General features: G+C 55.9%; 1 protein-coding gene across 1 annotated transcript in view; it reads left to right on the forward strand.

The window, feature by feature from the left end:
* Window positions 1–7,189: 7,189 nt before the first annotated feature.
* GBX1 (gastrulation brain homeobox 1) overlaps window positions 7,190–11,745 on the forward strand; it is a 21,348-nt gene continuing 16,792 nt past the window's right edge. Inside the window, exon 1 of the mRNA XM_059396101.1 lies at window positions 7,190–7,733. Within this exon, the coding sequence (XP_059252084.1) occupies window positions 7,205–7,733 (529 nt within the window). The 5' untranslated portion in view covers window positions 7,190–7,204. The remainder of the gene's footprint in view (window positions 7,734–11,745) is intronic.

Here is an 11,745-nt window from a genome sequence, read left to right on the forward strand (position 1 = left end):
TCAGAGCAGGGCCTTGGCCAGAACCAGCCAGCCTCCTGGACCATGGGACCTCTCTGAATCTACACCTCTCTTTTCAGATGTCCCCTGCCTTTGGGGAGACCTGAAAGCAGATACCCCAGGGGGGGTCTGGTGCTCACAGCTCCCCCAACCGAGGACTGAGTTGAATTGATTTAGGCCCGAGGTGACTGTGTCAGCAGGACGACCAACTTCCCAGGCAGATGTTGGTGCTGCCATTCTCACCAGGGAGAGACGCAGACAGAGCATGCCGCCAGGTGATGTCTAACGGAGACAGCTGGGACTCATGGCAAGGGATGCACTCCTGTCGGTGGTCTCCTGAGGCACCCCTCCCGCCTACCCGGTCCTGGTGTGAACATTAAAAATCTGCTCGCCTGCGTTGTTTGGTGCTGTGTCCAGCAGGTCTTCCTCTGAGCTGGTCACTCAGGGGACTCAGGTTGGGCAGACTTATGCCCCGCCATCTGCCCCGTGGTGCCAGCTGTGTCCTCGTCCCCCTCTGGCATCTACCAGCTGTTGAGCAGTCCAGGCAGACTTGCCCAGTGGCTCATGATGTGACACAAGGGCCAGCAGGTGAGACCGCGTCCGGACAACCAGCCAGAGGAGGGGTGAGCAAACAGGCTTCGGTAGAGAAGAGCTGCCGCAGGGATGAGGCAGTGCGGACGGCGGGACGGGATGGGAAAGGCGGCCTCGGGGCAGGGCGCTGAGGTGAAGAACAAGGCGGCCCGCGAAAAGGGAGCAGGTGTCCGCCATCAGGGAGGGTCACCGTGGCTCAGGGAGAGCGGAAGATTCAGGTTTGGCATAAACAACCCTCGCTACCTGTCGTCTAGGTCAGGGCGTGGCCGACGCACACCTGGTCCTGCCTCTCTCGGATTTAGCTTTGGGGCGGCAGGAGCTGAGCTGAGGGTTCACGTGCCGGGGGTCCCCGTCTCAGCTCGGCCAGTCGGTAGTGGCACTTAGATTTCTTCCCCTCTCTGGCTCAAGTCGCTCACATCTGGAAGACAGGAAAGGGGAGAGTCCCTGAGGGCCTTTGCAGCGCCAGGATTTTAAGACCTCGCAAGTGGCCCGCACGCAGGAGTCAGAAGGAAGATGGAGTTGACGGGGACGCAGAGCAGCCAATCAAGTGCACTGTGATCCGTGACGTCACGGGTCGCCGGACAGGTTTCCCAGGGCCCCAGAGGGCGCACGCGCAGGTGTTCACGCCTTTCCCGCCAACTTCTGGACCGACCGAGGCTGCGGTGGGCGGGGTCTGAAGGACGCAGGCGGCAGGGGCGGGGCCGGCGGGGCGCGAGGCCGGGGAAGGCGTGGAGGGAGAAGCCCGGGAGGAGCGGGGCGGAGGTGAGTGGGCCCGGGGGCTCCCACCCGGCCGCAGGGGCCTTGGGCTGACCCGCGCTGTGGGGCGCGACAGGAGGACCGGACCGCCAGACGGAGCTCCGGCCGCTCAGCTGTGGCGACGCCGGGCGGGTCCTGAGCGCGCAGGCCCGGGCGCGGGTTGGAGGGGGTTGGGCAGCGGTTTCGGCGGGGCTGGTGCGTGGGTGCGGGGGGCCTCTCCGGCAGAGCCCGTCTTGTGTCGGGCGGGGGCCTGGGAGAATGCCCGTGGCCCACCCGTCTGTTAGGCAAGGGCTTACGTGCCCCTGGGCCCGGGTGCCGCGCGCACAGCCCTGGCTCTCCGGTGCCCGCCGGAGTACCTTCTAGTGCGGGGGACCCTAAGCAAACGGGCGGCAAGGTGCCTCCGTGCTGAGCCCCCCGAGGATTCACCCGGCGATTACCAGCGTGCTTGGAGCGACTGGAGACCGGGGGACAGGGAAGCCGCCTCTTGGAGGAGGTGACATTTGACCTGAGGCCCAGGCGCGCGAGCGGAATGGGGACGAGGCTTGGAGTGCCATGAACTGATGTAGCTTTGAGAAGCTCTCCGAGTGGCTTAGGGAGAGGCCAGGGACAGTCCAAGACCGTTAGGGGCTTCTGCCGACATCCAGAGACCCCAGAGACGGGCAAGCAGTTTGGGACTCCCTTTGGAGACTGGAGGTGACATGCTGATGGGCTGGCCGTGGGGGCTGAAGGAGAGTAATCCCGGATGACTGTGTTTCGGCGGAACAACTGGGTGGGCGGTGGCGCTGATTCCGAAGGCGGAGAAGATGAGCCAGGGACAGGCGGTGGAGGAGTGAGACGGCCAGTCTGGGACACAGGAAGTCGGAGCTGCCTGTTACACATCTGAAAGAGGCTATGTCACAGGGTCATTTAGATCTAGGAATCTGGAATTCGGAGACAAGGGCAGGTCTGGCGGTATAAATGGGATCGTTGGCATCAGAAAGATGCTGAGAGCTCTGTTCTAAGAGAATCCTGACTCCAGGGGATGACTTTCCTGAGAGAGTTATGTATGCACTCTGACGGGAATTTTACTTAATCCCAGCCGCATCACTCATTTTGCACCTCCTAGATCTACAGCTGTGAATGAGACCGGTTCTGGCCCTCAGTGAATTTCCCATCAGGTCCGAAAAACAAGTGTGTGAATCACTAGTTCAACTACAAGGGGCAGTGAAGTGAATGCAAGACTTGTGGGAGCAGAGGCTGAGGGCATGTAGGGGGCAGGGACCTGGGAAGACTTCCCAGGAGGCGGTTGCCTCTCCCAAAGTGTTAAGAAGGGAGAAGGATTTCTGACCGTATCTGAGAGTACTGGATCCTTTGAAGGATGCCTTATTATTTTTTTTTTCTTAAGAAGATTTTATTTATTCACTTGACAGAGCAAGCACACGCAGAGCGAGCAGCAGAGGGAGAGGGAGAAGCAGGCTCTCCACCAAGCAGGGATCCAGGGCTGGATCCCAGGACCTGGAGATCATGACCTGAGCTGAAGGCAGACACTTAACCAACTGAGCCACCCAGGCGCCCCTGAAGGATGCCTTTTTAAGGAGGATAGCAGTCAGGGAAGAAAGACCATGCAGAGTGGTCAGTGTGAGGGTCTGCTGCCCAACTTCACGCGTTCTGCCATTATCAGACAGTGGTAGGCAGGTCCTTTCTGGGGTTAGACATCCACAGACACTCTTGCAAGCCGGGGAGCTTCCTCCCCAGCCTCCTGGCTGCGGGTCCCGCGGGCCCAGAACCTCTCCCCGGTAATTGCTTTCCGTAATGTGTTTGCTCCAAACCAATTTCACGCCTCCGTGAGGACTCCGCCCTGCACTGGAGGCGCGGACCTCCCCACCACCAACCTACCCACGTGTAACGCGTGCGCAGACACAAATGGCACGCATTTTAGACAACAGATTCACGGGGTTCAAGTAACTGGGCGCGAAGAATATACATGAACCTACACGCACGCATACTAGACTTTAAGATTCTTGGGTACAATTCCCCCCGCCCAACCAGCTCGCTCCCAGTTTGATATCCAGCAGGGGCGCCCAGGGCGCGCGCCCTAGGAGGGCTCACCTGGTCGGGCTCCTGTGCCCTCGCACGTCTCCCAGACTAACGCCAGGGGGCGCTGCAGCACTCCGCTCTCCGCTCACGCCGACGCAGTTGCGCGCTGCCGCCACCAGAGGGTATCCGCGAGCAGGGCCCGACGCCCATCGCCAGTGGACTCTCTCCCGCCAATAAGTGAGGCGGAGGTACAGATACTTCGGCTTTTTTTTTTTTTTTTTTTTTTTTTTGATACTTCGGCTTTGACTTTAGAATACTTCGTTCCTCGTATCCTAGGGGCTGCCTTCCAAACCAAGAAGGGGAGGCCAGATGGGGAGGTCCGATACAGGGACAAGCAGAAGAGGGTAGGTTCAACTCCTCTTACAAGCCTTGACCCAGCGGGTGAAATCCTTGAGTATGTGGACAGTCCGAGAAGCAGAGGGCTGTTGTGGACAGCGAGAAGAGAGCTTGCCCGCCGCGGGCCTGGGGGTGAGGGGGGCTCGGTAAGAGCAGCACAGCCTTCTCCTGGGAAAGAGAGGAGCCGGCTGTGTTCAGAGTTGATGGTGACAGCGTCTCCCCTGGTCCTGATGGGGAAGGGAAGGAGAGCCGCTGGTCCAGGGACTTCCCTTCGTCCATTTAGTACAGGAGGGAAAGGGATGTCCAAACACATTTCTTCATGTTCGCTTGATCCTTGCCCTGGCTCCTGGGCTAGGCAGAGTAGATCCTAATCACTTGTTCTCATAGATGGAGCTGAGTCCGAGGGGCCAAGGTTACCTGGCTCTGTGAGGCTCCGAACAGGGACTTAACTCCAAGTCTTGTTACTCCAGCCCGTGCTTTTTTCCGTTGACCATTTGGCCTCGGTTCCACAGCCTGCAAAAGGTCAGGGAAGGGGAATGGGCTGCTTCGGCTTCCTCTATGTATGTGGCTTTTATCCTGGTTAGCTAGTGAATGTAAAAGACTATGCAGAAGTCACACCTCATGACCTAGCATGGCAGGGGACAGGTTGAGGACATAAACGGGTTACAAAATACAGTGTCTCACAGACATGCGGCACACCAGGGCAATACAAAGTCCCTGGGGTTTCACTTGCCTCCTTTCAGAGTTGGTGGCCTGCTGGGATTTGTTGGCACAGGCTTTAAGGCTGAACCCTCTGCCAGCTTGAGCAGAGGATTTCACTTTACTAAGTCTGGTTCTGGGCAATAAGCTCTTGGCTTGAGCTGGGTGACATACATCTTCAAGACCAGAGGGTCTTTAACCTTGAGTCCTTGACAGTGCATGATCCATTCAGTCCTACCAGAGAGTGACAGTCTTATTAAAGTGGCCTTTTATTGGGGGGCACTACTGGTGGGAGGGAGATGTTTAATATATATACCCTTTTGAGCTTTTGGAATTTTGTACTATGTAGTTTTATCACCTATACCAAAAACAAACAAACAAAATGAATGCAGTTCCTTTAAAAAAAAAAAAAGTCTCTTCCTTCATGCTTTATTTGATTGGTGTTGTTACTGCTCATATTGCTTTAATTTCAGGGATTGTAACCCAAAGCTCCTTCCGTAATTTATCAAGTCAATAAAGCTCCTATTGTGTATCGCACACCATAAAGCCGTCCAACCAAGTACTGACCTGTCATTTTTGAAGTACAGTACACTTTTGAAGACTGGTCTTCCCTCTTGGGACCACGAAGTGCTTGGTTAATTTAACAAGGGGTTCTGAAGAAGATCTTGAGGATGTACAAAGATCATCCTAGAACCCTAGTAGTGAGGCAGGGTTCCCGGACCCGAGGTGAGGCCCGTCTACGTTGTCCGTGGCAGACGTTCTCCCAGCAGACTTGTCTCTACGAGGTTTCATGAGTTTAACGTACAGCCCAGGACAGATCAAGACTTCATGGAAACCACCCATTTCTCCTTTGACCTGTCTGGTGCATTGTCCAGCATAACCAAAGACACGTCTTCTCTAGGATCCCACCGTTTTCTGCCCCACCCCGCTGACCGTGTCTTTCCAGAGGCTGTTTTGTAATCGTCAGTCTGACTTTAGTGGTGGTCACTAGGCCATCACAACACTCCTGATTTGGACAAATGTCTCTGAGATCCAGAGTTTGCTCCTGCCCGCTCGGCCTTGGCTCAGAAAAACCAAGACCCTTAGGCACAGGTTTCCCTTCTCACCTGAGACAAGTAACTCTCCCAGACTAGGCTGCATGTTCCTGAACTGGCCCAGCTTTGCTCTTACTTTTAACTAGCTTGGCTCTCGCGGGCCCCACCTGAATCAGTTTCCCAGCGGCCAGGTGACCTCCCTTGTAGCTAGCTAGGTGCGCTCTGGGTCCTGAAACGCGGGGCGCGCTCCTGTTGACTTGCCTGTCGTTAGTCTTTTTTTGCCCGTTGACCTGGGCCTCCTATCAAGCAAGAGTGCCGGAGACTTTTGCCTCTAGACTGACAACTATACCGCTGGGAACAGGGGTGGGGGTGGTAAAAGACGCTGTGTTTCTGTGTTAGAGAATGGGGGAGGTGAGCAGAGTCATCTGCAATTAGCGAATAATTAGCGGCGCTGACCCTTGGGGCTCATCAGCCCCCAGCAATCAGCTAGGGCAGGTCGAGAGTGTCAGGCCCAGGAATGAATAGGGCTCATCAGCGGTGCTGGAGCCTGGGAGCCAATCAGGGAAATTAATAGCAGAAGAGGGAGAGAGAGGGAGGGAGACAGAGATAGACAGACAGACAAGAGATACGGATATAGGTGAGAAATGAGAAAAAATAGAGTGAGACAACGGGGATAGGGCAAGAGAAGTAGGAATAATCAGATGGGAACAGGGATAGGACGGGAGGGCGGGAGGAAAGGGGAGAGCGGAGGGAGGAACCGCACGTAAGGGATGGGGGAAAGGTGAGCGCGATGGTGAGTACTTGGCGTAGTGTGTGTCCTCCAGGAAATGGCCCACAGAGGCTGCCGCGAGGAGCTGACTTAGTCCGCGCTTGGGAGGAGGGACCGAGGAGGAAGGGGAAGAGCCAGTATCAGAAGAGAGACCCGAGGAGAGGGGAATGGGGTCGGGAAGAAACTCCCAAGGGGAAAGGGGCCCCCCTGCAAGAGCTCTGAGCTGCGGCGCCCCCTGCCGTTCCCGCCTCGCCGCCCGAGGGGGCGCGGAGGTCCTGTCCCGCCCGCGTGGCTGGGGCTTGCTCTCCGGGCGGCGGGGGAAGGGGCGTCGGGGACGGGGAGGCACGCGGGGGACTGGCCCAGGGGCCGGCGGAGGACGCCCTGGTCCCGCCCCGCCCGGTGCGCCCTGCTTGCCCCGCGTCCCGCGCCACGTCCACGCCCGGGCAGGGTGGGCTGAGCAGGGGGCGGGTTGGGGGGAGGGAGGGGCACCGGCCCAGCAGCTGCCGCCGCCTTCTCGTCGGCCGCAAACTTTCACAAAGCGGCGTGTCCGGCCTCATCAATCTCCATTAATAATAGTTGGTTGGGCCGCGGGGGGCGGGCGGGGGTCCCGGGCCGGCCGGCCGGGCCGCTGGGAACGGGCTCTGCGGAGGGAGCGGAGCCGGGCGCGGCAGCGGCGGGCGGAGGGAGGAAGTGAAGCGTAATTTGAGGAAGATGGATGAGTCCGGAGGGCGACACCCCCAGCCCGCCCGCTCGCCCGCCCCCTCCCTCCTTATGAGAGAGAGGGAGCGCGGCGCCGGAGCCACACTGCGCCGAGCCCGCGCCCCGCCGCCACCTCGGCCGGGAGCCTGGGAGCGAGCCCTGCGTGTCCGCGCGGGGCGCCCGAGCCGCGGGGCGCACGGCGGCGCCCAGAGGGGAGCGCCCCGGGGCGGCCGCAGCTCCGGGCACGATGCAGAGAGCTGGAGGCGGGGGTGCCCCCGGGGGCAGCGGCGGGGGCAGTGCTGGGGGCCCGGGCACTGCCTTCTCCATCGACTCCCTGATCGGGCCGCCGCCGCCTCGCTCCGGCCACTTGCTGTACACGGGCTATCCCATGTTCATGCCCTACCGGCCGCTGGTGCTGCCGCAGGCGCTGGCCCCTGCCCCGCTGCCGGCCGGCCTCCCGCCTCTCGCCCCACTAGCCTCCTTTGCCGGCCGCCTTACCAACACCTTCTGCGCGGGACTGGGCCAGGCCGTGCCCTCGATGGTGGCGCTGACCACCGCTCTGCCCAGCTTCGCGGAGCCGCCCGACGCCTTCTACGGGCCCCAGGAGCTCGCCGCTGCCGCCGCCGCCACTGCCGCCCGAAACAACCCCGAGCCGGGCGGCCGACGCCCGGAGGGTGGGCTGGAAGCCGACGAGCTGCTGCCCGCCCGGGAGAAAGTGGCAGAGCCCCCACCGCCCCCACCTCCGCACTTCTCAGAGACTTTCCCAAGTCTGCCGGGTAAGTGCTGGGCCGACCAGGGCGCCGGGCGGGAGGCTCGTTCACTTGGAAATCCCAGGCAGCAGCTTGCTCAGAATCTCAGCACCTGCCTGGAGCCCTGGCATCCCAGACCCCCAGATGGGGGGTTCTGTTGAACCACCTCCAGTTCTGTTCCAAAGGCAGCAGCTCTGGATCCCCGAAGCGGCTGCCCTGCTGGGTCATCCAGAGTGCCTGAAGCCTCACCAGTACTCCCTTCCAAATCAGTACCTTTCCTCCCTGCATTCTAGTCTTCAAGACTTGGCTCCCACTTCTCTTTTTAAGGATCCCTTCATTTTTCTCCTCTGGGGAGAAGAGAGAAGCTGCAAGTGTGGGATTCCTGGACACACTAGCAAGACCCTACGGTGACGGGGCACCCAGGCAGCTGGCAGTTCAGTAAGGGGATGGCAGTTCTGGCTTCGGAGAAGACTGGGCTGACCCCAAATAGGCTCTGTGAGTGCAGGGGCAAAGGGAGGGTCTTAAAGCTGTGGTGACCAGTTGGTGACCAGCTGGTGACCTGTCTTTGCCTTAGTAGTAGAGGTCATTTCTGAATTGTCGTATTTAGAAATCAGTCTTGAAGAACTGAGTAGGGGACCTAAGGGGACATTAGCGAGCAGGGGGCCTAGCACCTGCCGTCCTAGGACCGATTGGGAGGTCAAGATGGAAGTTAAGGGCGGGGCTGGCTTGGGCGTGGCACAGACACCTGGAGTGGAGAATCTGGCTGAGATTCTGGGACTGGGGAGATTCTGCCAAGAGATAATGCAGGAATCCTGGCTTCTCCATGGGAAGATGCCCTCTCAATAGAGGCAGAGGCATGCCCTCCCCGTTTAGAATCAAGCTACCCAGAGTCCTCCTGACCTTCCTCATCCATCCTCAACCTCTCGCTGCCGGAAAAGCTTCCCCCTATCCGGGGGCAGATACTGGTGTGGTGAGATCCAGAGCGTACACAATGTAGTAGGCTCTGTTTAGGAAAAAGGGGCTGCATACAAGCATGGGGCTCCTGAAGCTTAAACTTATCTAGCACCAGGATGAATCCACATCTGCTTAACCATTCCTTATATCAGGTTAGCAGGTACAAGTGACCCCAGGAGGCCTGGGGGTTGACTCTAGCAGAGGCAAGAAGGAGATCTGAGAGTCCTTTTGTGCTTTGTTGAGAGAAGACAGCTCCTGGTGACAGGTTCCTGGGCCCTTCCGTGAAATTGTCCGAAGGTCTGACGGCTCAGGTCTGACGGCTCTTCCCGACCCCAGGTGCTGCTACAGAGCCTGTCTTCCCTCCTTTTCCCCTTTAGCCTTGGGCGTTTTGGCTTTGAGGATTCAGCTGTTGTTTTGTACCTGGTTAGGCCAGGGGGATCCAGTGACTGAAGTCTGAGCAGCACCCCCTAAGGGGGATCAAAAGGAAATTAGCAGCAACTGGAAGGTGGGAGGAAATGTCCACAAGATAAAAGGGCCCGGAGGAGCGAGCGGAGGGAGGGGAAAGCAGCTGGCAGGACGATCCCAAGAAGAACGGCTCAGTAGGATTTTCGGAATAATAGTCCTAAGGCAGAAAAGAGCAAGCGGACCGGGATGGCGTTGGAGGCAACAGGAGCTGGAGGAACAAGCAGACACCTGAGGAAGAGATAACGCTGGTCCGGGAGCAGGAAGGCAGACAGCCAAGGGAAGGGGGACCTGGGGAGGGGATGCTGACGCCATGGGAGGACTTGTCCTCCTCTTGCGGGCTGCCCTCTCTTGTTTATTTTGACCCATTTGTCAAATGAAGGCTCGTTTCCTGAAGCAAATAGAATATTGGCTGTAAAACCGGGCAGAGAGAGAGAGAGAGAGAGAGAGAGAGATGTAAGCAGAGGGAAGGAACAGAAGAGAAACGTTGAGGAAGGAAGAATGGAGGGAAGGAAGGACCAGCAAATGCACTCTGTCCCCTGATTGTCCGGAGAGCGGATATGAGCGAGGAGACGTCTATCTGTTGGGAGAGAGAAGTCTAAGGGATTTCTAGCCTGGGCTTGGTGAAGAGGGAACAGCACGTCTGTACCAGAAATGTGTGTGTGAAAGAATTCTGTTTTGAGAGGCTTGGGAGGGAGCTAACTCCATGTCCGGGTCGGAAACAGGGAAGTGTCCACACCAGGAGTAATTTTTAAAAAATGTTTCTCCCCACGGGGAGTGATAGTGAACTGGAATTTGTATACCGAGAATGATGGAGAGATCATAATCTAAGGGGAAGTCATCAGAAGACACCTGTTCTTGGAGGAAAGACTAGAATGACGGGAGCGAGATCTTCCCGGGGAAGAATGCTGAGAGCTGGTGGTGGTGAAGGTAATCACCATATCGGAAGGAGATACACATCAAGGGTTTATAGCGGGGCGTGTGGGCCACGGCAGGCAGGAGACATTTCCGAAGAAGCCCTCGAAGAGGACAGTGACTGGGCGATCTCTCTGTGACCCCCACACGTCTTCTCATTCTCAGGACAGACTCTCCTGACGCCGCCTCATCGCGCCGCTCGCGTCCCCCTGCCCAGTCATCATTTATTTCCCCCCAGGAAGTAGTTCAGAAAAGAGGAGGAAAGTCCAGAAATGTTAGACATAAATTCAGTTTTGGGGAGTGATGACCCATGGCCTGTGCTGAAAATGGTGGGAAAATGAATACTCTATTTTGGGAATTGTATTAAAGTATTTATTGTGAAATGAGAGTTTTCGCTTGAATAATGAGATTGAAACCTCAACATTAGAAGAGTTTGCAGAGAGAATGCTGTCTTTGAAACGACAGAGGAGGAATTGCTGTTCTAGTGTGAATGGCTGACATGGGTCTGAAATTATTAATTGACATATGTTTAGTGTTTTACAGTGACTAGCCCTGTTTAATGAAATTATAGTGAGGATAGGCCAATCTGGAGAATGATGAATGAAGCTCTTTTGTTGGGAATTACTATTTAAAAAAATTTTTTTGCTTCGAGTTGAGAGAGACACCACCTTACTACAACTGCCAATGAAGAAAATAACTTTATTATGATTCAGTTGTGGGGGCAGAAGCTCTATTAACAGGCAAAAAGAAATACCATGTATGGAAATAATGGGTAGAAAAGACATTGAGAATGGTAGATTGAAAATAATTCTAGGTTTAGAATGTGGGGACAGGATGATTGGGGACGGTGTCTTAGTAGAAGTGGTTAAAGAGGAGAGAACTTTGAATTCATAGAAAAGATTTAAAAGTGTGAATCAACAGAAGAGCCCAGAGTAGTGCTGAATAACAAGCTGTTTATGTAATTAAAACATTAAGAGCCATCTTAAAAAGGTAGAAATAAACAGGTGAAATTAATTTTAATAATACATTTTATTTAGCCCAATCTATCCAATACTATTTTAGCGTGACTCAATATAAAAAAATTTGAGGAGATATTTTATACCCTCCCTCCATGTTATCTTGGAAATCCCTCTGTATTTTCTACCTTTAGCGCATCTCAGCTCAGATTAGCCACGTTTCATGTGGTCAGTTGCCTCACGGGGGCAGATGTGACGTGTATTCACCGACGTAAGAGATCTAGAGAGTCGTGAGGACAGAGTCCTGTGAAAGTGATAGGGAAAAGGAGCTTTGAATTATGTGGTAACAAATACTTCACTGTATTAGGAATAAGGGAGAAGAGACAGCAGTAAACGCTACATGACAGAAGGAAAAGAGAATTCTGCCTTGAAAGAGTTGGGCGGTGATGCTTCCGTTGCATGTGGAGCTGCGTGTGAGCTCCGCTGAGAGGCATCAAAGCTGACTTGCAGATGTGCACTTGCTTCTCTGAGCAGCACTGCGTGCAGGTGATCCTGTGCTGGGGGAACGACAGAGGTCTGTCCATCTGGAGAAATGCAGGAGGAAACTTGAAACTGGGGGGCTTAGAGCAATGACTCAGGGAGAAAGGAGTTGGATAGCTTGAACAACTTTTTTTCTTTTTTTAAGATTTTATTTATTTATTTGACAGATCACAAGTAGGCAGAGAGGCAGGCAGACAGAGAGAGAGAGAGAG

This window comes from Mustela nigripes, chromosome 4 (genome assembly GCF_022355385.1).
Source record: "Mustela nigripes isolate SB6536 chromosome 4, MUSNIG.SB6536, whole genome shotgun sequence".
NCBI lineage: Eukaryota > Metazoa > Chordata > Mammalia > Carnivora > Mustelidae > Mustela > Mustela nigripes.